At 35.9% G+C, this 26,377-nt stretch overlaps 1 protein-coding gene across 1 annotated transcript in view; it reads left to right on the forward strand.

Moving 5' to 3' along the window:
- Positions 1 to 26,377, forward strand: part of PTPN4 (protein tyrosine phosphatase non-receptor type 4) — a 225,434-nt gene that overhangs the window by 128,336 nt on the left and 70,721 nt on the right. The window contains 3 exon segments of the mRNA XM_043998589.1: positions 1,580 to 1,667; positions 17,460 to 17,548; positions 22,686 to 22,749. Of these exon segments, the coding sequence (XP_043854524.1) occupies positions 1,580 to 1,667; positions 17,460 to 17,548; positions 22,686 to 22,749 (241 nt within the window).

A 26,377-nucleotide genomic window follows, 5' to 3' on the forward strand; every position in this document is an offset into this window, starting at 1 on the left:
ACCTTAACAAAGTATCATACAATATATGGGACATTTCATATCTTTCCTCTTCAGCAGTTACGTGTTAGTTCTTGGGTTTTTTTGTTACAAAACCAAGAAGAGAATAAAGAAGAAAAAAAGAATATTTAAGTTATACTCAATTTATACATAACATTTTTTTTTAAAAAGGTATTATTTTCACTGTATGCAATCATAGATTTTCAAGTAAAATATTTGTGAAACAACTAGTATTGCATAATGTATTTTTTTTTCATTAAGGTATAATTTAAAGTCAAACTGTGTATTGTTGATTCACTTTTGTAGCATATAATAGCAAATGAGCAATGTAGGAATCAAGGGAAACCTAAGAAAACCATCTTGTGTGCATCCATGAGATGAAAACGATATAATGGATTGATTCTTTCTGGACACTTGGCTTCTTAACGCTTATGTTGAGAAATTTGTATTCTGAGACATAGTCCTACTTAGGATAGCTTGGCAAATACAAAGAACTTTTAGATTTTTAAATATACCTGATTTTTAAAATTTCATAAAATGTAAAGTCTCATCAAGATTTATGTAGTTGGGTAGACACAAAAATATTTATTACTTTATTTTTAGAAAAATATTTTTGAAGTAATTGTCCAGTTAATGTATTTCAGACATTGTTGATAAATCTAAGTGAATTTTCCAAGTAACTGAAGCTTATGTGCTGATTAAAAATTTCTTAATCATTTGGACTGAAATCTTTCTAAAATATTGTTTTTCTTAATAATTCAAGATCATCTTTATGACCCTTGAGTTATAATAGAGATATAATACAATAATTTTTCTTATCTCCTTCTTTGGAAGGTACCTGTCAGTTGTCATTTAATACTGGTATCTGCTTCTATGCATTTTCCTTTCTAACGTATAGCTTTTAATATGCTGTAGATTGAAACATCAGATAATTAGGGTTGTTAAAATTATATATAATCTCTGAAAGGAAGTCAATCACAGTGGCATAGTTTTAAGGTATTCTGTTTTATTTCTCGCACCCTCATTTTAACTTAACAATTTCTTTGTACGCCTTCTGGGTACTTATTTTCTATTTTCCATTGTTGTTATTTACGTGCATGTCTTAATTTCCCTGCTAAATGGCTGAAAACACAAACTGTGTCTTAAGGAAATAACACTGGCTCTGGAGTTGGCAGATTTGCGTTCAGATTCTATTTCTGATGTTCACTGCCTATGTGACCTTGGGCAAGTCATTTAATCTTCCTAAGACTCCAGTTTCTTTATTTGTAAAATGAGGATATTGGGCTAAATGGCTTCTGAGGTCTTTTCTAGCTCTATATCTAGCTATTGTAGCATCCAGAAGGCCTTTAAAAAACAAAAACCTTCCCGGTTCTTATGTGTTCCAGTAGTTAAGGTTATCATCTTAGGATAAGTGTAGTTTTGCACTATTCCAGATTAAAATTGTCATTAAATGATGGTTACAGGAAGCTTAAATACATTTTAAGCATCATGGAATTTTTTTATTTCTTGGAAAATATCATATATACAAAGCATATCTATATTTGAGACTCAGCCGATTTTTAATCTATTGTTGTTCTTACAGAGGCTTATCTCCTGCAGAAGCAGAATTCAATTATCTCAACACAGCTCGAACCTTAGAACTATATGGAGTTGAATTGCACTACGCAAGGGTGAGTGAGGATGAATTATTAATATTCTTAAGTTGTACATCTTTATTTAATCTAAACATTGCTTTTACAAATTTTTTTGCCAGAGGATAGCATTAAAGTGTTTAGAGAACTTGCAGCTGCCTTGAACATTTTACTTGTATGCATTTTTATTCAGTTTAGCATTGGTTTTGACATGAGCTTCAATTTTAATACCCAGTTAAGCAGACAAGAGAAAGTTCATTTCTTCCAGTGATGTTGTTTCAGTCAGTTGAATAGTATAGGGGCAGCTAGGTGGCACAGTGGATAAAGTACCAGTCCTGGATTCAGGAGTACCTGAGTTCAAATCTAGCCTCAGACACTTGACACTGATCCTGGACAAGTCACTTAACCCTCATTGCCCTGCAAAAACCCAAAAACAGTTGAATAGTATATTAGTCATAACCAGTCAGTATTTTTTGTGAAAATGATATTGCAAGCAAGAGAAATACCTTATTTGATCCTTTCAGCAAATATTTCTTTTTGAATGAAAATTCATTCTGAAAGGATTGTATAGAAAATTTGTCAGATAGATTTAATTCTTCCTTTTGTGTATATTTTCATGAGACATAAAATGGCCAGTAATTTTAATGTAACAATCTTAAATAGTAAAATATGAAATTAGAGATGATCTCTTATATCCCTCTGAACTCTATTTTATGATTCTGTGCTTTAAACTCTTTTCATTTAGGTCCATATGATTATTCTTTTTGTTTGTTAACTAATAAATCAGATGAATACCAAATTATTTACATTTTTGTTTTTGTTTTTGTTTTGTGTGAGGCAATTGGGGTTAAGTGACTTGCCCAGGGTCACACAGCTAGTAAGTGTCAAGTGTCTGAGGCCAAATTTGAACTCAGGTCCTCCTGACTCCAGGGCCACTGCTCTATCCACTGTACCACCTAGCTGCCCCAAATTATTTACATTTTGCAGAAGAAGAATAAGATTTGGGGCGGGGGGTTGGGGCTTGATCATATATAAAAATTAAGTACAGACTCCCTTCTGCACACATTCTTCCTCAAAGCTATGGTCTTTTCCCCAGAAGTCTATGTATACATTTTCAGACTCCTTTCATATATTCATTTCTTTCTTTAAAAAACAAATTTGAGGGGCAGCTATATGGCGCAGTGGATAGAGCACCGGTCCTGGAGTCAGGAGTACCTGAGTTCAAATCCGGCCTCAGACGCTTAACACTTACTATCTGTGTGACCCCGGGCAAGTCACTTAACCCCAATTGCCTCGCTAAAAAAAACAAAACAAAACAAAACAAAACAAATTTGAGATCCATCTCATGGGTGGCTGAGGTGTTGATATTATATCATTCCATTACATTGTTTTCTATTGATTTTTAAGAAAGCTTTATTCAGAAGAAAAATTTAGCCTTCAAATCTCTTACGGTACAATCTCTCCCTTTTATCAAAATTTTAAGTCTCTATAACAAGAAGATATTATGTCATGGTAGTATTGTCTTGATAGCTAGAAAAGGGTTAAACAGAAATATTTTGTCATTGTTATGGAAGATGTCCTTTATAAGGTCCTAATAAAAGAAGGATTTCTAATATATTTATATATATATATGTATATATGACATGTAATGAGATTCTGCAAATGTTCCTCTTTACACTGAACATCAAACCAGTTACTTGGAATCCCTAAAGAGTTTCCTCAGTAATACCCCTAGTCACATGAAAGAGATTGTTGTCTAGCCTGAGAAAGCTAAGTGGATGAAAACTGCATCCTGCCAAGATTGTGACTCACTCTTCAAATTAGTCCATTGGTTTGTGTAATCTTGGATAAACATTACAACTTGTCAGTTAGTTAGAATTGGAGTAGAGTTAGAAGAAGGATATCAAACTGAATGGAAATGGGGAAACTGGCAAGAACCCAGCTCTTTAACACCAATACAATGAGAATCACACAGCTAGTAAGAGCTAAGAATAGATCTCAAGTCTCCAGGCTTCAGGTGCATCACTGATGTCACACTGACTCTAGAATATTCTTCTACTGATAAAGTATTTCAGAGAGCTATTAAAATTACAGATTATCTAAGGGGTAACAAAGATGCCTACAGTGTATAGGATGTTACTAAGGAAAAGAAGTAGCATAAAACATGGGAGAGTGTGAGCAACAATCATAAAGATGGCAAGGACCACAGTGATTGAAATTTGTGTTGGTAAGGGAATTACACAGTAATGAAATGGATCTTTCATGTGGGCTATCCTATTATCCTTTAGCCATATTTTCTTATTTTTAACCAAATCTTGAGAATTTGTTGAAATGACATACATACTGGTTAATATTTGTGGCTAGATATTGTTTGTTTCTTTTTTTATATATAAAATCAAATGTATAGTTAGAAATATAACTTTAAAAAGGTTTTTACTTGGGAAATTCTTTGAATTCTAAATAACCGTCCTAAATTAAGACAATTAAATAATCATAGTTACAGACCTCACCAGTTTTCATGAAATATTTTTGAATCTTTAAGAGAACATGAAGTCTTGTGCTGGGTTTGGATTTATAACTTGAATGAAACTCCTGAATCTCTTGCTTATTTGTTAAGTACATTATTGTTTATTGTTCAGACTGAAATAATATAAAGTATTTTTATAAAATACATTCTTGAAATATTGTCATGGTGTATAATATGATTTCTTTTCATCTAAATCACCAGATCAAAGGAGATTAAATTTCAAAGTGAGAGACTTGGATTTGAATGTTTAAGTTAAATCTGAATCAGTCATTCAAAAACTTATCCAGTCAACTTGAAGGAAGATGATGTCAGTGAACTGAGTAACTTATATAAGAAAAAGACATGGTGAAAGAAATTCCAAAAATGAGAACATAGTCAGCCAGTCATCAAGATAAGGAAATCAGTAGCAGCAGTGTAAATGTTGTAAGAATGTATATTCAAAGGGAAAGCTGTGTTGGTTTCAACAAATGTGAAAAACAAATTGAGTGCAAGTAAGAAAGTTTTACTGTCTGCCTTCATTATGAAAAAAAGTAAAAATCTGGGAGGTTGAAATAGTAATTCATAGGAATTAACAGTTTGTAAATCTTTAAAGCTTATAATATATTCCTTCCTTATTTCCACCTCTCAGAATCCTTACCTTCCTTTAATCAATTGAGAGGCATTGGTTAAACACATAAATATGTGGCCAGGCAGTATAAAGGGGTCTAGGGATACAGTAAAAGAAAAAAAAGTGGAATAATACCTGATTTCAAGGAAATTGCCCACTAGCTAGAGGAGAAATATGGAGAAGGCACTAGCGTCCAGGTGGGATCAAAAAGGCTTTATTTGGAATGTGACACTTGAAAGTAAGGGAAACCAGAGATTCTAAGAGGCAGAGGTGGAGAAGGATGTCATTTCAGACATGGAGGATAAATAGTGCAAAGGTACAGAAATGAGTAGCTGGGCGGGTCATATATAAGGAACAGTAAGAAAGCCATTTTGTCCAGGCGATAATGTAGCTAAAGGAAAATCAATCATTCAGTAAACATTAAAGGCTTACTATGAAATAGGCTCTGTGCTCAAGTGCTAGGTATACAAAAAGAGACAAAAGATAGTCCCTGCCCTTAAGGAGCTCATAGTCTAATGGTTGTATATAAATGTTAGAGAGGTTAGATGGGGCCAGTTTATAAAGGGCTTTAAATGCAAAACAGTAGAGTTTATTTTTTATCCTAGAAGTAATAGGGGGCCATTGAAGTTTATTGAGTAAGGGAGTAACATGGTTAGACCTATGCTTTAGGAAAATGATTGGCTATTTGAAAGATGGTTTAAAGTGGTGAAAGACCTGTGGCTGGAGGACCAATTAGGATACTGTTGCATTAGTCTAGGTAAGAAGGGATGAGGTCGGGGCAGCTAGGTGAAGCAGTGGATAGAGCACTGGCCCTGGAGTCAGGAGGACCTGAGTTCAAATCCGGCCTCAGACACTTAACACTTACTAGCTGTGTGACCCTGGGCAAGTCACTTAACCCCAATTGCCTCACTAAAAAATAATAATAATAAAAAAAAATGAAGAGGGAGGAGGCTTCAGCAGTTTTGGAGCAGCTAGGTGGCACAGTGGATAAAGCACTGGCCCTGGATTCAGGAGGACCTGAGTTCAAATCCAGCCTCAGACACTTGACACTAGCTGTGTGACCCTGGGCAAGTCACTTAACCCTCATTGCCCCACAAAAAAAAAAAAGAAGAAGAAGGGATGAGGTCCTAGAACTTGGATGGTGGCGACGTGAGGCAAGAAGTAGAAATGAAAACTGTGACAAATGTTTGGATTTGAAGGGTGAAGAAGAGGAATTAGTCCTGGATCATGGCTTCAATTGTGAACCAGAATGACTAGAAAGGTGGCAGTACCCATGATAGAAATGGAGAAGTTTATAAGTAGGGAACTGGGGGGAAAGTAGGGAACTGGGGGGAAGAGAAGTCCAATTTAGACATATTGATTTCAACATGCTTACTTTTATGTTCATTTCTAAATATCTAATAAGCAGTTAGAAATCAGGAGAGAGACAACTAGGAATCTCTGTGTATGGAGTCATCTGCATGAAGGTATTCATTAAACTTATAGGACCTAACCAAGTCATCCAGGGAAAAAGGACAATGCAGTGCCGAGCTTTGGGGAACACCCACAGTTAAACATGACATTGATGATGATCTCACAAAGCAAGCAGAAGGAGCGGATAAAATGAGAGAAATTTTACAAAAACTCAGTGAAGCTAGTTTATCTAGACTAGAAGGGAGATGGTGGCCAACAAAGAAATGCTGCAGTGGTCAGGAAGAATGAGCGAGAGGAGAGGAATGAGAGGTCCACCAGTGTAGGTGACTTTTTCAAATAATTTAGCTGAAAGAATGGAGGAGAACCCCTAAAGCAACAACAGCTAGTGGGATTGGTGGGGTATAGAAAGGGTTTTCAAAGTGTAAGGGAGATTTGGGGTTGTGTGCAGGCAGTCAAAAGGAACCAGTAGATAGAAAGAGATTGAAAATCAGAGAAGGAAGAGATGATAATGGGGGTAGTTTGTTATAGAAGATTGGAGATGGGATCGAGGTTACATATAAAGGAATTGGCCTTGTTGAGAAGGGCTACCTCTTAAGAGACATGTTATTATTTGTCCCTCATTTTTGAAGAGCTCCATGATATTGAGGTGATGTCATGACTTGCACTGAATTTGATTTAAGTGAAAGAAGGCTGTGCAAATGGCTCCTCTAGAGCCATTTGAGTCTAGTAGCAAGATATATATCAGGATGTCTGGCAATGGCCCTGGATGTTTTTAAGGCAATTGGGCATCACACAGCTAGTTGGTGTCTGAGGTGAAATTTAAACTCAGGTCCTCCCAACTTCAGGGCTAGTGCTGTATCCACTGTGCTGCCTAGATGCCCCTTCTTAAGAAACTAGAATGGAGAAAATAATGTAGGATGATATCAAGATATGTGAGATGAGAAGAGGTTGAGAGGGGGCTTATAAAGCTCAGTAAAGTATGAGTTGAAGTCTTCTGCTTAGAGGATGGGAGGTTTAGAGAGGGGCACAATTGAGATTCAATAATATAAATTCGTAGCGAGCCTAATTGGGACACTTTTATGACTTGATCTGGTTCTGTTCAGTAGCTTGTAAGTAGAATAAGCAAAGTTAGATGGTGAGAATAAAGCAGTTTTTGTGTTTGGTCAGTTGTAAACTTTACTAGGATCAGGAGTGTGGGATTGGAGAGTAGAAGATACTAAAGAGCTGAATTGTTTAAATTTAAAGGGTTAAGATTGGTAAGAAAAGATTTCACCTCAGTTGCAGCCTTCTCTGATGCTATCCCCAGATTTAGTTGTTAGAGCCCTCTTCATCTTCAAAATATTTACCCATATTTTACCTATCCATGTCCTGTAGAACGTGAACTCCTTCAGGGAAGGGATTCTTTTGTTTGTTTTGGTTTCCCCAGTGCCTGCCACAGTACATTGTACACAGTAGTCTTTTTTTTTTTCAGTAGTCATTTAATAAATGTCTATTGAATTCAGTTGAAGCATTGACAGTATGAATGAAGATGACAAGAAATAATATAGTTTCAGGTATAAACAAAAAACAAGTTCTTTATAGTTCTTCTGGGCTTAGAACTAAGATAATTATATACATCTGTAGGGTAATGGTTTTAGAATTGAAAGAAACCTTAGAGGCCATCTAGTTCAACCCTCTCTTTTTTTTTTAATTAATAAAGTATTTTATTTTTTTCCGTTACATGTAAAGATAGTTCTCAACTTTTGTTTATACAAGCTTTACAATTTCCGATTTTTCTCCCTCCCTCCCCCCTCCCCTAGACAGCAGGTAATCTGATATAGCTTATATATATATTTATATATATATATATGTATGTATATATATATATATATATATGTGCACACACACACACACATAATAACATTAATCCTATTTCTGTATTAGTCATGTTATAAGAGAAAAAATCAGAGCAATTATGAAAAACCTCAAAATAGAAAAAAACAACAGCACCAAAACCAAAAGAAATAGTATGGTTCATTCAGCATCTATACTCCGCAGTTCTTTTTTTTCTTGGATTTGGAGATCCTCTTCTATCATGAGTTCCCTGGAACTCTTCTCTGCCATTGCATTGGTGAGAAGAATATAGTCCATCACAGTAGATCAACACTCAATGTTGATGATACTGTGTACAATGTTCTTCTGGTTCTGCTCATCTCACTCATCATCAGCTCACGTAAGACCCTCCAGGTTTCTCTGAACTCCTTCTGCTCATCATTTCTTACAGCACAATAGTATTCCATTGTATTCATATACGACAACTTGTCCAGCCATTCCCCAATTGATGGGCATCCCCTCAACTTCCAATTCCTTGCCACCATGTAAAGAGCAGCTATAAATATTTTTGTACATGTGGGTCCCTTTCCCCCCTCCATGATTTCTTTGGGGAAAAGACCCAAAAGTGTCAACCGTCTCTTTTTATAGATGAGGGAAGTGAGGCCCAGAATGATTGTAAGTTGCCAAAGGTCACACAGGGAGTAAAAGAGCAAAAGTGCATACTTTAACACAATATTCTCATGGCAAAAAGAGATTTCATGAAAGGTTTGTATGTGGAAAGGCATATTATTGTCAGCCAGGCAGCCCCATTCTACTCTACTTCCCCTTGCCTGTGCTGCTTTTATGTATGTACATATGTTCCTTTAGCCTTTTTTAAATAACCAAATGATGATACCATCTCTTTCCATTATTGTCATCCAGTATTGTCATCAGGTGGGCAGGAGTAGATTGTTGTTAAAGGTTAATACCTAAGTAATATATTTGCTATTATTAATAAATGTAAATATGTACTAATATTTATTACTATCTTCTTACTAGTCATTGTTAACTAGTTTCTCCTCCCCTATACTTTTTCCTCTCTAGGTTTTCATGATACTGCACTCTCCTGGTTCACCTCCTACCTGTCTGACCATTCCTTCTCAGTTTCTTTTGCTGGCTTATCCACATTACTAACATAACTATGGTTCTGTTCTAGATCCTCTTCTCTTCTCCTTCTACACTGTCAACAACCTCATTAACTCTCAGGGGTTTAACTATCATCTCTGTGTAGAATACTCTCAGATCTACATATTCAGCCCCATTGTCTTCCCTGTGCTTCATTCCCACATTACTAATTTCCTATTGATATTTCAAACTGAATGTCTCCACAGACATCTTAAATTGTTAACATGTCTAAAACTGAACTTCTCCCTCCCCTCATCCAAACTTCTCCACTTCTTTCAAAGGTACTACCATCCTTTCAGTATCTCAGGTTCATAATCTTGGATTGTTCTCAACTCCTTACTCTCCTATACTCCACATATGCAATTAATTGCCAAATCTTACCATAACAGCTTTCACAGTATCTCTCTCGTTTGACCCTTTCTCTCTACTCTCCATGGCTACCACCTTAGGTCCTAGTTTATTGTGACAGTCTTCTAACTCCCACTCCGGTACATCCTGCACACTGCTTCCAAAGTAATTTTCCTTAAGATGTATCTGATCATGTGACTTCCCTCCTTAACCAACACCTGTTGCTTAACGGATAAAATATAAATTCTTTCACTTTTAAATTCCTACACAATTTGGCCCTAACCTCATTGGATATTACTCCATATCCTGAATTCTGCAATCCAACCTAACTGGCTTCTCTCTGTTCTTTGTTCATAAAACTCCGTCTCCCATCTTTGTGTCTTTGCACTGGCCACGGCTGTGCCTCGAATGTACTCCCTCCCTACTTATTTCTGCCCCATAGCATCCCTCTAGTACTTTAAGGTATAACTCAGACACTATCTATTGCATGAAGCCTTTCCTGATCCCCTCCCATTCTCCTATTGTACCTTACTTAAAAACTACCTTGTGTATATATGTAAACTTCATATTTATTTGCCTCTCCATCAGTATATAAGCTCATTGTGAACTTCACTTTTCACACATGTATCCTTACCACCTGGCACATAGTAGTTGCTTAATAAATACTTAATGATTGTTTGACTTGATGAACTTCAGTAAGCTTTTTCAAGCTTGGCAAAATATGCTTGACATTCTCAAATGTACTTAATTTAAGTATAAATGGATTAGATCATATTAAAAACAAAATTATTCTCTTTTGCCATGCTCAATGCAATTTTTATTTCAGAAAAAAAGTATTTGCCATGGAAGATGAAATGTTAAGGAAACTTGATAAAGTATTAACTTAATAATGCTTTTGTTCTCTAAGAATGATTTTACCGTGCTCTTATATGTATTAAAGAGAGAATCAAATAAACTTTAAACTCTCCAGCACTTTTTCATTCAGCAAGAATTCATTAATTGTCTGATATGTACCAGGTATTATGCTAGGTACACAGAGACCTTAGTAAAATAGTCTCTGCCCTCGAGGAGCTTATACTCTCTTGGGATGAGATGGGGAACAATGGGAACACAAATAAGTAGGAACACAATACATACAGAGTGAATGGGGGAAGGAAGAGGACTAATAATCAAATGGATCAGGATAAACCTTAGGAAGAAAGTGGCACCTGAGCTCTACTTTGAAAGATGTTAGAGATTTTGGGGGTGTAGGGAAGGGAGTCCAACAGTTAGAAGAAGAACCAGGAGGGAGCAAAATTAAGAAAAGTTGGAGAGGAAGTAGTATGCAGGACATGGTCAACAATGTCAGACATGGCAAAGAGATTAAGAAGGATGATGACGAGAAATGGCCGTTGGGTATGGCATTAAGAGATTTTAAATAAGGTTGGAGAAAATCAGTTGAGAGAGGATATTGGAAACCAGATTGTTAGGAGTAAGAGGAAATGACTGCAGAGGCAGTAGAACTGTAGACTTTTTCTAGGAGGAAACTGCATGGTGCAGTAGATAGATGACTGGCCTGGTATCAGGAAGAGAAGATTCTCACTTTAAGATCAAATACAGACTACCCATATAACTCTTGAGTAAGTCACTTTCCTCAACTGTAAGGTGGTGGTGATAATAGCACTTACTTGCCAGGAGGTTGTGAGGATCAAATGAGATATTAAGCACTTAGCCCAGTGCCGGCACATAATAGCTGCTTAATAAAATGTTCTCCCTTTCCTTTACTCCTTCCCTTTCTTCATCTTTTCTTCCTCCTCATCCACACTCCCACTCCTGGCCCTCCCTGCCATTCTTGCTTCCTATTTGGCTGAGAAAGCAAAGTGAGATAGAGGGTGATAATTCTAGGAGATAGTGAGGTCAAGTGATATTTTATTTTAAGAATATGGGGGGGGGTTAGTCTTTTGTAAGCAGTAGGGAAGGAGCTAATACATAAGGAGAGTTTGAAAATTTTAAAAAGAGAGGATAATTCTAGGGGAAATTGCTGGAGAATATTGGAAAGGTTGGGATCACATGTCAAAGATAGAGAGCTTATTCTCCTTGTTGAGGAGCAGGGCCATCTCTTTTTCAGAGACTTGTAGCATAAGAGGAAAGAATGGCAGATAAAGGATGTATAATGGGGGAAAAGAGATAGCTTGCAACAGATGGCTGCTGTTTCTGGTAAATTATGAGGTGAGGTCCTCTTTTGAAAATGAAGGGGAAGGGGCAGTTAGGTGGTGCAGTGGATAGAGCACCGGCCCTGGAATCAGGAGGACCTGAGTTTAAATCTGGCCTCAGACACTTAACACGTACTGGCTGTGTGACCCTGGGCAAGTCACTTAACCCCAATTGCCTCACCAAAAGAAAAAAAAAGTACATAAAAAGAAGAAAATGAAGGGGAAGGGAGTGGTTTTGAAGTCTCAAGGAGCAAAGAAAAGGTTTGGAACAGCAACTGTGGGGCCTGCAATGGTTAGTAAAGATTAAATAGATTATCTTGCTACAATGAGGATCCAGTTGAGATGAGATAAAATAAATTTGTTGTGCACTCAGCCAGGTTGAGTGACTTTCTCCAGAATTACATATAATAGTGGAGGAAGTAAGTATACAGTGGTGGATTATCTAGGATTAGGGTTTGGCAAGATTTTAATAGGTCACACTTATTGATGCTCAGTTGCCTATGATAGATTTAATGTTTTAAGATTACCTACAGGAAAGACTTGTATGATCTTAAGCAAAGTGAAGTGAATTAAAGAGGAAGAATTTGCACAATAACAGCAATATTGCAAAAATCATCAACTTTAAAAGACTTAGTAACACTGTTAACACCTTGGCCTACCACAGTTCCAAAGGACTCTGGATGAAACAAGCTGTCCACCTGCAGATGGACAACTGAGTCAGAGTACAGAATGAAACATTTTCTTCTCTTTCTTTTTCTTTTCTTTTTTGGGGAGACATGGAAAAGATAAAATTGAATTTAAAAAATAAAAAAAGATTCCCTGTAGGATATTCAGTCTTTATAAGCAAGCATTTCATTTATTGAAAATTGTTCCACTCACCTTTCTCCTGTCCTGACCGCCTCTGCTCCTAAAATTTCTAATCTTACTCCTTATTGGTAATTCCTGGTAGTTGCTGGTAACCCCTTAGTATTTCTTTTATTGATAAAGGCAAGGAACAGAAAAGTTGGGAGGAGAACCTGGATTAACATTTGTCATCACATGAAACTGATAAATAGGACTGAGATTAGTTGATTCTCTGGCCCTAATGCTTTATAAAGTCAGAAATAGAAACAGAAGATACCCAAATCTCATCATTACTTTCATACTACTTTGCTTCTCTTATACAATAAGAACCACCATGCAAGCAAAATAAAACCCCATATTAAAGTTTAAAAAATACATTTTAGTACTTGACCATCTTTTACTTCTAGGATCCTTTCTTGTGTACTTTGTTTCCAAACTACATTATAATCCCCTTAAGAACCAGTTTTTTCCATTTCCCTCACCCCACAGTGCTTACCTTAGAAGCTAGCTCTCCCCTTTCTTCCTTAATTTCTATCCAGTATCCAAGAGAAGGGGTTTTTTTTTGTTTGTTTGTTGTTGTTTTTTGACAGGGCAATGAGAGTTAAGTGACTTGCCCAGAGTCACACCCCGCTAGTGTCAAGTGTCTGAGGCTGAATTTGAACTCAGGTCCTCCTGAATCCAGGGCCGGTGCTTTATCCACTGCGCCATCTAGCTGCCCTGAAAAGAAATTTATTTTTAACCCTTGTCAGCCAGTGGGAAAATTAAATCAGGCTAGTACCAGGAAAGCTGATGTCCTTAACAGAAAAGCAGAAGACTTCTGAAGGAAGAAACCTTAGAGCACCCACGGAAATATCCATAATGTTCTGGATTGCATAAACTTCTGTATCACAAACTTAAATACAGAGCCTCGGGGCAGCTAGATGGCGCAGTGGTTGAAGCACCGACCCTGGATTCAGGAGTACCTGAGTTCAAATCCAGCCTCAGACACTTAACACTTGCTAGCTGTGTGACCCTGGGCAAGTCACTTAACCCCCATTGCCCCGCAAAAAAAAAAAAAAAAATACAGAGCCTCAACTGTGGTAGAGACCTCACAGGCCATCTAATCTAAACAGGCCCTGACAAACCAGTACCTGACCAAGAGCTTCCTCTATAATATTTCCAAAAATTTTCCAAACAAGGATCCCACTGCCTTCTCAGGCATTGTATTCTACTTTAACATAGTTTTAATTATTAATTTAAGCGTTTTTTCCTTATTTCAGAGCAAACTGCATCTCTGTAATTTCCACACATTTTTCTTAGTTGTGCCCTTTAGAGCCAAGCAAAATGAGTCTAATTCTTCTTCCATATGTTAGCCCATCAAATACTAGAAGACATTTTCTTTATCTTCCCAAGTTGTTTATTCTCCAGTCTAAACATCCCTGCTTCATTTGATTCTCATATGACATTACCTCAAGGCCCTTTACCATCTTGGTCACCCTCCTCTGAATGCCCTTCTGCCCATCAGTGTTCATGCTAAAACATAGAGCCCAGAACTGAAAACAACACTATAGACATGATTTCACCCAAGCAAAATCTAGTAACATTGATATAGACAAGTTTCCCTAATGAATATTAATGCAAAAACTTTAATTAAAATACTAGCAAGGAGATTACAGCAGTGTATCACAAAGATCAGACACTATAACCAGGCTAGATTTGTACTAGGAATTCAGGGCTGCTTTAGTATTAGAAAAAACTAAGCATAATTGGCCGTATCTGTAACAAAAACAACAAAAATCATGATTGTTTCAATAAATGCAGAAAAATCTTTTGACAGAGTACACACCCATTGTTATTAAAAACACTATTAAGGGGAGGGAGGGAGAAAAATCTGAAATTGTAAAGCATGTATAAACAAAAGTTGAGAACTATCTTCACATGTAATGGAAAAAATAAAATACCTCATACATTTAAAAAAACACTATTAAAATGATTAAGTAGTATCTAATACAGCAAGCACTAGCTGTAATGGGGATAAAATAGAAGCCTTTTCAAATAAGATCAGCAATAAAGCAAGAATGTTGATCATCACCATCATTATTCAATATTGTACTTATTATTGTTAGCTATAACAAAAATACAAGAAAAAGAAATTGAAGCATAGACAATGAGGAAAGACAACCATCATTTTTGTAGGTGATAAGGTGGTTTACCTAAAGAACCCTAGAGAGTCAACTAAAAAACTAGTCAAAATAATAAACCACTTCAGCACAGGTGCTGGGTATAAAATAAAACCCAAACAATCATTAGCATTTCTATATATTACCCATAAAACCCCCCAGGAAGACAAAGAAAAATCCAGACAAATAAATGCAGACTGTATAAAATGTTTGGGAGTCTACCAGCCAAGACACACAAAAAAGTGATATGAACACAACTACAAAACACTTCACACAAATAAAGAAGGAAATATAGGAAATATATTTGTTGCTCATGGATAGACTGAAACATTATAATAAAGATGACAATAGTAGCTCAGTTAATTTACTTATTCAGTACCATACCAAACAAACTGCCAAAGAATTATTTTATAGATGTAGAAAAAACAGTATCAATTCATGTAGAAAAACAAAAGATCAAAATATCAAGAGAATCAGTGCAGGGAAAATGGACAGGAAAGTGGCCTAGCAGTGCTAGATTGCAAACAATAGTACAAAACTATAATAGCCAAAACAATTTGGTACTGGTTAAGAAACAGAGAGTCTAGTCAGTAGAATAGATTAGGTATACTATATACAAAAGCAAATGAACACATTAACCTAGTGTTTGATAAATCCAAATACCCCAGCTATTGGGTGCGGCTAGATGGCACAGTGGATAAAGCACCAGCCCTGGATTCAGGAGTACCTGAGTTCAAATCCGGCCTCAGACACTTGATACTTACTAGCTGTGTGACACTGGGCAAGTCACTTAACCCCCATTGCCTGCAAAAAAACCCAAAAAAACCCCAAAACAAAACAAAAACCAAATACCCCAGCTATTGCAGCAAGAACTCATTATTTGGGGGGGGGACCCTACATTGGGAAAACTGGAAAGCAGTCTAGCAGAAAGGAATCATAGCTCAATATATCACACCATATACCAATATGAAGTCAAAGTAGGTACATGATTTAAACATAAAGGGTAGGGGTAGCTAGGTGGTGAAGTGGATAAAACACTGGCCCTGGATTCAGGAGTACCTGAGTTCAAATCTGACCTCAAACACTTGACACTTACTAGCTGTGTGACCTTGGGCAAATCATTTAACCCCCATTGCCCCGCAATAAAATAAATAAATAAATAAAAAGACAATAAGGGGGCAGCTAGGTGGCGCAGTGGATAAAGCACTGGCCTTGGATTCAGGAGGTAAAAATGGGTAATTTTGCCTACATAAAACTAAAAACATTTTGCACAAACAAAACCAATGTAGCCAAAATTAGAAGAAACTTGAGGAAATTTTATATCAAGTTTCTCTGATAAAGGTCTTATTTCTCAAATATAGAGGGTACTGAGCCAAATTTATAAGAATGAGAGTCAACTAATAAAACATCAAAAGAATGTGAACAGTTTTCCAAAGAAGAAATCAAAGCTATCAATGATTATGTGAAAAAAATGCTCTAAATCACTATTAGAGAAATACATATTAAAACAACTCCTGGCTAAGATGACAGAAGAAGAAAATGGCAAATCCCACATGGAATGTGGGAAAATGCACTGTTTTTAGAGTTGTGGAGTGGTCCAACCTTTCAGAGAACAATATGGAACTGTGTCCAAAAAACTACCAAACTGTGCATATCCTTTGACTCAGTAATACAACTACCAGGCCTATGCCATAAAGAGATCAAAGGAAAAGGGAAAAGACTCACGCAAAACATTATAGCACCTCTTTTTGTGGTGGCAAAATAATTGGAAATTGAAGTGTTTTTCATAAATTGGTGAATGGCTAAACAAGATATGATATGTGAATTTGATGAAATAATATTATGCTGCAAGATGATGAAAGCAATAAATTCAGAAAAACCTGCAAAGATTTTTATGAACTGATACAAAGTAAACTGGAGAAAATCAGGGGAACAATTTACCTAGTAACAGCAATATTGTAAAGTTATCGAGCTCTGAAAGACTTAGTAATTCTAATCAATACAATAATCCATTCTACTTTCAAAGGACTCATGAAGAAAACTTCTCTCTGCCTCTGGATAAAGAACTGATGGACTTAGAATGCAGATTGTAGCATAATTTTTTCTCTTTTTTTTTTCTTACATTTCTTCCATAAAACTTTTCTAATGCAGAAAAATATTTTGCATAACATGATTGGTGGATATTGAATCATAACTTTCCAGGTCATTCAGCACTTCTAAGAGAGAGAGATCTATTACTTACCCGCTTTGTTGTGTAATTGAGCCATGTAATTGGGATGGGAAGAGGGAAATTACTGCTGAGGGAAACACTTATGTCTGGTGTTCCTTCACCATTCCTTAGAGGTTATAGTATTAGAAACAAGAACGTCCATTTTAAGTATTAAAGATAGCTGTTTAGTTTTCTGCAATTGCATTTGCCATTTTGGTTCCTTCTTTATTACTTAGGCAAGATATTTAGAAGCAAATTATTAAAACAATTAGTATATGTAATTTCTTTTCTACTGCTCTTTAAAATAGTTCTTTCATTTAAATAAAAATGTATCTTGTGGGGCAGCTAAGTGGCACAGTGGATAGAGCACCAGCCCTGGAGTCAGGAGTACCTGAGTTCAAATCCGGCCTCAGACACTTAACACTTAATAGCTGTGTGACCCTGGGCAAGTCACTTAACCCCAATTGTCTCACCAAAAAAAAAAAGTAAAAAAAAATGTATCTTGTAATAAAAGCCTGCTATTTCTTTTTTGTGATATTTTGTATTCTTTTTTAAAGGATCAAAGTAATAATGAAATTATGATTGGTGTAATGTCAGGAGGAATACTAATTTATAAGAACAGGGTACGAATGAACACCTTTCCATGGTAAGAAATTCTATTAATGCCTTTTCTTTTATGTTTGTATCTACCATTTTGTTGTTCAAAAAATTACATTTGCTTTTTTTTGATCCAGTATTTGGATCCTACTTGTCAGTTGAAACTTGTGTTTAACCACATTTTAAATTTCCAATATGAATAGAAAATTGAAATGTCTACTGAATCTGCTTCTTGTCATCAGTCTAGCTCATTATGGATGCTTTTAACCTTTAGTTTTTCCTTTAAATAGATTAATTTTTTGAAAGTACATGTTTGTAGATTTTTCCTGATATCCTATGTTTACTTCCAGTGAATTCAATACAACACTGTTAAAATGACCAATCTTAGTCAAATATATTTGCTGCCATCAGTTAGGGACTAGGAAGTTTATATTCATAGAATCACCAGGTTCAGAAGGGACTTCAGAGGTTGTCTATTTCAACTCATACCTAAGTAGGCATCCCCTCTACTAAATCTCTAGCAGGTGCAGGTACTCATCTCAGCTTGAAGAACTACTGAAAAGGGATTCACTACTTACCAAAGCAACCCATTCTACTTTTGGGTAGCTCTTACTATTGAAATTTTTTTCTTGCTTCATGCCTAAATCTTCCTCTCTGCAGCTTCAACCCATTCATCCTAGTTCTGCCTTCTGGGGTTGGGGTAAGGAGAACAAGTCTAATCCCTCCTTCACATAAGTTTTTTTAAATACTTGAAAACAACTAACATATCCTTCCCTAAGTCTTTTCTTCTCTAAGCCTAATAACATCTCTCGTTCCTTATATTCATTCTCATAAGACACGTTCTCAGGCTCCTCATCATTATGTTAAACTTCTTTTTGGATATGCTCCACTTTGTAACTATGATAGTTATAAAAACATTACTAATACAACTTGACATGAGGTTTTGTTTTTTTGTTTTGTTTTAAAAAGGAACTCTTATAAGTTCCTTGGGTATTGGGTGTATCTGACACTTTCTCTTAATGTACACTAAATTTGAGTTAGCTTCTTTTTGGTTGCAAGCACTGCACTGTTTACTCATATTGAATTTATAATACACTAAAAGCACTGGGTCTCCTTCATAGTCTATTTTCTAAACACAGTCCACATTTGTATTTCCTTGAAGCACTAAACCTATGTGATAGATAGATAGATAGATAAGATCTTGTACTTCTATAGTTAACCTTTTAAAATCCCAATATGAACTTTACACCAAAGTTTTTTAAGCTGTGGGTGATAACCCCATATGGGGTCATGTTACTGAATGTGGGGGTCATGAAAAATTTGGCAGTAAATATTTGATTTATATACCTATATACCTAGGGTCATATAAAATTTTCTCGAATGAAAAGGGGTTGCTAATGGAAAAAGTTTAAGAAGCCCTGCTTTACATCACACCCTGCCTTTTTTTCTTCATTTTATTTAATTTGGCTTGTCATCTAACCTCTCAACATCTCTTTGATTACTGATTGTAATCCAATATGTTAGTTATCTCTCCCTAAAATTTGTTTTATCTAAAAATTTTATAAGCATATTATCTCTGCCTTTATCCAGCTTTTTATCAATAAATTAAATAGTAGAATAGTAGAACAGGTAAGCAGGGTAAGCAAGACCTAGAAATAAACACACAGACACACACACACATAAACATATAGCACAAACTAGTAGGCATGGGGTGCTTTTTTTTAAAAAACAAGAACTTCTGGGAAAACTGATGAAAAATAGATTTACATCAGTATTTTATACCATATTGTAATAAATTTCAAGTGGATATGCAATCTAAATATAAAGTTTATACCATTTAAAAATAGAGAATAGAACATTATATTTTTCCCAAATAGGAATAAGGAAACAATTCGTAATTAGACATAAGAGAAGGGAGATAAAAGACAAAATACAAAATCTGATTATAGAAAATTGAAAAACTTTTATACAAATAAAATCAATTATCTAGAATCAGAAAAAAGAAAATGCAAACTATTATGATTTCAGTAACATTTTTAAGTGAATATTTTATTAAGCATAGTACCATCTTTGTAAAAATAGTAACACATGTATATATAAAACATTTAATCTTCCCAATGTAGGGGCCAAATTTAATATGGGGAGAGTTAATTGGGTGGCTCGCCGTAATATTGGGGTTCAGAAAATAATGAGGGACCTCTAGGTCCAAAGCTTCCTCCCCTCCGAAGTGCCCTTTTTAGTTATTTCTCCCAGGCCAATAAAAAAGGAGCTTAACAGCCTCTTTTCCACAAACAAGTCAGGTTTTATTAAAAGTCAAAGGGGCAGCTAGGTGGCGCAGTGGATATAGCACCGGCCCTGGAGTCAGAAGGACCTGAGTTCAAATCCGGCTTCAGACACTTAATACTAGCTGTATGACCCTAGGCAAGTCACTTAACCCCAATTGCCTCACAAAAAACAAAACAAAACAAACAAACAAAAGTCAAAGACAGGGGGCAGCTAGGTGGCGCAGTGGATAAAGCACTGGCCTTGGATTCAGGAGTACCCGAGTTCAAATCCAGCCTCAGACACTTGACACTTAACTAACTGTGTGACCCTGGGCAAGTCACTTAACCCTCATTGCGCTGCAAAAATTAAAAAAACAAAAACAAAAACAAAAGTCAAAGACAAGGGAGCAGCTAGGTGGTGCAGTGGATAAAGCACCGGCACTGGATTCAGGAGTACCTGAGTTCAAATCCAGCCTCAGACACTTGATACTTATTAGCTGTGTGACCTTAGGCAAGTTACTTAACCCCCCATTTCCCCACCAAAAAAAAAAAAAGTCAAAGACAGGGGAATAGGGATAATCTCCCTGACTCTTCTAGCAAAGGCTGTCTCAAAACCCAAACTTGCTTTCAGCTCAGCTAATTCAAAGAGCTGGATTTTATTAACTCACCACCAGGGGTCTGTAATTTCCATGCGCAGCCAGTCTCCAGTCCTCTTTGAAAGCTTCTCCAAGGCCAGAGAGCGAGCTACTTCCTATTGGGGTCCCTTTTTCTACTTTTTTCTCCCTCCCCCAAAAGGGGAGGTCCTTCAAGTTATGTGATGAGATTGGTCCTCTGTTGATGATGAAGTCCACAGCCTCTGAGGACACTCCTTCTCAGGGCTGGCCAAGTTAAACTAGGTTTAACAGGGCAGGCCAGGTGTGGCTGAAAATCTAATCATTTTAAGTGGGTACTTAGTAGTTTCTCATTCACACCCAATTCAAACACTACTAAATCAATCAAGTTGGACCCCTGGGCATCTGCCAAATTCCATTATTTTACCACACCAAGGAGTTTCCTTATTTATTATGCACTTATGATGCATCTTTTGTTAATGCTAAATAATAATGCCAATAGCTGACATTTATATAATGCCTTAAGCAAAGATGGTAGAAACATACCTCCTTGCTTCTCAGTGGGCAGGTATGGTGGGGGTTGGTGGACACAGTGAATGCAGAATGTTCCATACTTTGACAAATACAGTCTTTGTGTTGCTTGGTTTTGCTTAATTGTTTTTCTTTATTAGAAAGGGAAGTGGCACAGGAGGGATGGTATTGGGAAATTACTAGCATAAAAAAGCATCAATAAAATAACATAATGTCAGAAGGTTGAACTAGATTAGCACCAAGTTCCCTTCTAACTCTAAGATAAATCTTGGGTGTGTATAAATTTTTTTTTAATGTAAAGGATAGAGCACAAAAACTAAAATTATATGAACATTTATATAAATACATGTATGTATGTATGTGGACAGAGATACAGACTTTTAAGACCAGAGCTCTTTCTGCTTTACAGCATAGCATATATGAATATTAGATATACATACATACACAAGTATGTTGTTCATTTGTTTCTGACTCCATGTTTTTCTTGACGAAGATACTGAAGTGATTTGCCATTCCTTCTCCAGTGGATTAAGGCAAATAGTGAGTTGCCCAGGGTCACACAACTAATAAGTGAATGAGGTCAGATTGCAACTCAGGTCTTCCTGACTCCAGGCCCAGCATTCTATCCACTGAGCCACCAAGCTATCTCTATATTCAAGTATATGTGCCTTCTTTTACCTAAAGATTTAAGGTTTATGTTTATCTTTATCCTTTATGTCTGGGAACTTGTGTGCACACATGATATGACAAAAGAAATTCCAAATCCATTATGAATCTCCAGTTATAAATTACATGTCTTACATGTGCTTATAACCTTAGCTAAAAAGTTCTTATTTGAAGGAAGCGAAGCAATGTTCTTCCCAAAAAAAACCATAAAGTAGAAGATAATTCTTTTTATGCAGACTTCACTTAATTTGCTTCTTTCAAAGATACATTTGAGTTATTTGCTAGTGTTCTGCCCTTTGGAATGTAGACACTGACTATAAATATAAAATTAATGTTACCTTCAGTGTGTCTGTTTCTTTCACTTACTGAAAATCCTCCAAAACTAGATTTCTATAACATTGGACCCTTTCAGCTCCTTATTATAGAGAGTGAAGTTTAAAGAAATTTGACTGGTATTTTTAGCTGCATGTTATAATACAAGGAAGAAGATCTTTTTTGGGTGGTGATTCTATTCTGTGTCCTTTTGAGATACAGCCTAGATCATGGATTTGTATGCAACATGCAAGAATATTTTTTGCATTAAAGTTGTACATTAGGAGAAAAATGGTTTAAGAAAAGTAAAAGAATAAATTTAAATGGTTTTGAAATATAAGTATAATTTTTTTTAAAAAGAGACCAAGTATTAATCTTATAAACTACAAAATCTTAAACTTTAAATTTAGTAGCATTTGTGATTTGGAATTTGTTAGAATCACCTCATAGGCATTTCAGAAAGTCTAATATATTTTGGAAATTGTTTAAAACTCTTCCACAAATTGCAATACTAAATTTGAATCTCATTTCTGATTTTAGTAGCTCATATGCAGTTACTAACTTAGCTGAGTAATTATTTTCCTTTATTGTAATAATATTTTACTCAAGTCATAAGAAAATTTCAGCCAACAATTTTTTGCAATATCTTTCTAAACAATTGTTTTGTAAAAATTATACTAAATACAAATAGAAATTATTCTTTTATGGGGTTATTGTCATAAAATAAATATTATTTTCCTGTTTTAATCACTTTGGGCATATATATCTTGAATATTCCAGTTTGATTTTGTATTTTTTATAGGTTGAAAATTGTAAAAATTTCATTTAAATGCAAGCAGTTTTTTATTCAACTTAGGAAAGAATTGGTAAGTACTAATTTTATTTTGTCAAATCAACATAAAAATTAAGATATATTTTTAGAAAGGGGGGCAGCTGGGTGGATGGAGCACCGGCCCTGGAGTCAGGAGGTCCTGAGTTCAAATCCGACCTCGGACACTTGACACTTGCTGGCTGTGTGACCCTGGGCAAGTCACTTAACCCCAACTGCCTCACTAAAAAAATTAAAATTAAAAAAAAAAAGAATGTATTTTAAAAAAAAAAGAAAGGGATATAATATGGGGCAGCTAGGTGGCGCAGTGGATAAAACACCAGCCCTGGATTCAGGAGGACCTGAGTCCAAATCTGAACTCAGACACTTGATAGTAGCTGTGTGACCCTGGGCAAGTCACTTAACCCTTGTGAGAAAATAATGGAATTTCTCAGATACTCAAAGGCTCACCTGGAGATTAATCTAAACTGATTGAATTAAGTGAGAGTGATTGACTGCTGATTAGACTACTTCAAGTTAATTAGATTGTAACCACACCTGGCTGGCCCTTAAAGAGGTATTCTTCTCAGAAGCTAAATACTTTGAACTTAACTTGAGACCACCTTCATGTCCAGTGAACCAATGGATTTGGATGATGATAACCAATCCAGCTTGAAGCAATGTGTAAGGACTGCCTCTGCTCCAGACCTATAAAAAGCTTCCACACTCAGTTTAAGGGGAGTTCACGATTGAAGCAGGCTGGAGGTGGAAGACTAGAGGAAGAACCAGACCAGGCTGGAACTCTAAACTAGATAGGCCTTTTCTTAACTTTCTGAACTCCATGTGAATACCTGGTATGCTTTAATAAACGCTTAATGCCCAAAGACTGGTGCTAAAGCTTCTAATTTAAGGCCACCACACATTAGATTTTTTAGACATCACATTTAGATTTTAAACATCACACCCTCATTGCCCCACCCCCCCCAAAAAAGAAGGGAATATAATCATTTTCATATAATGAACTTTTCCCATTTTGCTGGATACACAAAGCTCATTTAAGTGCATTGCTATAACTTATTTTGATTGAATTCATGTGTAAATTTTAAATAGTGATGCATTTGAAAATCACATCAAGTGTATGTGACTTTAGATGAGTTTCCTTTTAGTTGGGATATTATATTTATTACTTTTAGTTCTTTAAAGACAGCTGATCCTTACTGGGTGTACCTTATAGTAATGAAATTACAGATTAGACAAAAACAGCAAAAAGTCTTTTAAAATGACAGAGGATTCTAAGATTGACGGTTATATGAACAGCTGTAAAGATTTACTGTTGGTAATCTAAAACCAAAGCATTGATGTACTTTTGGGGGAGGTTGGAACAGAATCATACCAATATTGATATTCTCATGATATAGAAACTGGGAAAGGAAATTACTCATGTAGTAAATGCAAGAATTGTTCAAAGATTTTCCTCAAAGACATAAACCAAGTAATTTGACATGATTTCACTGTGTGTGCCCCAAGGCAAAAAAGAACAGTATTTTTGTGGGACACTGCCATTCTCATAAGCATAATAAGTCAAAAGAAACATTGGAAAGAAAATTGCTGTTTGTGTGCTAATATCAGTTACAGATGATAAAGAAGGACAGAAATTCTATATAGAACTTGACAAAATTTTTCAAACCAAGTCAAGTATACTTCTCACCTTTAATGTGAAAATAAACATATGGGAGGCAAAATAGAACAAACATTGGCTTTAGAGTCAGAGAATTTTGGTTCAGATCCTGACATTGCCATTTACTGCATATGTGATATTTACCAAGGTCTTCTCTTTCTACGCCTTTGTTCCCCCTTTTGTAAATTGAAGAGGTTAATCTGAATTACCTCCAAGGTCCCTTTTTACTGTAAATCTAAGATCTCTGAAGGATTGGAAAATATAGCTCAGATTTGAGAAATTAAAGAGGCCAAATACTTATAGAGTATTCAGAAGACTCACATCTATATACCACAAATACTTTCTTCCAGAAGTTGGAAGGTGCTAGATATGGCAAAGATAAAATGACATCCTATCAAAAAACCTGAATTTGATTATATCTTAATAGGAAACAATGAATTATTGTGGAAGGGCTATCAAAATCAACTTCCTATTTATTATTAGACTATCATCTGGATAAAGCAAGATTCAAATTTAAAATCAAATTAGAAAATAACAATAAAAGTGAGAAAAGATCACTAATTTTACCTGAAGTACTTAAATAAGCTATATTGATGTTCCTATAATTAGGAAATAGAATGTGTGTGTGTATGTGTATATCTGTATAGATATATAGATATAGATATGGCAGTCTTGTCACCATTACCCTCAAGAATTAACCAAGGATGGGGCAGCTAGGTGGCGCAGTGGATAAAGCACTGGTCCTGGATTCAGGAGGACCTGGCAAACATGCCAGGAACTTATGTTTTAATGGAGGAAGACAGGAGCTAGAAGGGGAGGAGAATAGTATGGTTTGGAAATGTTCAGGAAGTGACATGGAGGTTCAGTTCCAATCAAAATAAGGCAAAAACTCAGCTATCAAAGGCCAGCATTCTAGGGGCATAGTCCAGGATTCTAGTGTGAAGAGGAAAAAGATTGTGACTTAGACTACAGATAGCATAATGTGGAAATGGCCAGAAGTGATATGGAGACTTATCTGGTTCCACTTACTGGGTGATTTACTTAGGTATTTCCTATCTTTTACACATAAATCCTTTTTTTCAATAAAGTTCCAAAGATAGGACAAAATGCTTTGGTTTTAAGTAGGAGTCATGGAATCCTAGCCTAGGAAGGGACATTACATGTTGTATGGTTTAATCTTCCTTCCAAAACCAGAATCCCTCCTACAAAATCTTTGACAGATTTTCCCTTTGCTTGCATTGGTTTTTTGGAAATTTTATTTCATTGTTGGATAGCTAAGTTGACTTCCTAGGGAAGTCATGGGATGCCTGTCAATTGAGGGAAAACTAGATGACCACTTCATGGGGGTATCATAAAAGGGATTCCTATTCAGGAAAAGACTGGACCAGATGTCCTCTTTAGTCTCTTCTAACTCACAGAATATGAGATGATTAGAAAAATCTTTCCTGCCTCCTCTCAGAAAGGTGATGGACTCAAGAGTCACACATCACTTGCAGAGAGAAACATACTCATCTGCAGAATGATACATATGTTTTTTGGACATGGCCAATGTGGCCATTTTATTTAATGGAACATATTTGTTTAAAGAATTTTCCCCCTGTGGGAGTGGAGGACAGAGAAAAAATGCTTGTGATTTGAATATATATATATACATACATACATACATACATATATATATAATTTCTATTTTTTTATAAAATGAATGTTCTTTCCTATATTAAGCTGAAATTGCCTTGCGTGTAATGTCTAGACACTAATTCTAGCTGTCCCCTTTGGAGCAAGTCAGAAATCTACTCCTTCCTTCCCCACTCTCACTGGAAGCCCTTCAAATATTTTATCTAGTAATATAATTTAGAACCATACTATGACCTCTCCTGTACCCCACCTCAGCTGGACATGGAGATTGTCATACTCTCTGAAATTCTTTTATCTGATCATAATCTATTGTTATTCCTTCTACTTTTCCCTCTGCCTTACAACCCTTAACCCTATCCTTTGTTCTCACCAT

The sequence above is a fragment of the Dromiciops gliroides genome, chromosome 3 (assembly GCF_019393635.1).
Source record: "Dromiciops gliroides isolate mDroGli1 chromosome 3, mDroGli1.pri, whole genome shotgun sequence".
Taxonomy (NCBI): Eukaryota; Metazoa; Chordata; class Mammalia; order Microbiotheria; family Microbiotheriidae; genus Dromiciops; species Dromiciops gliroides.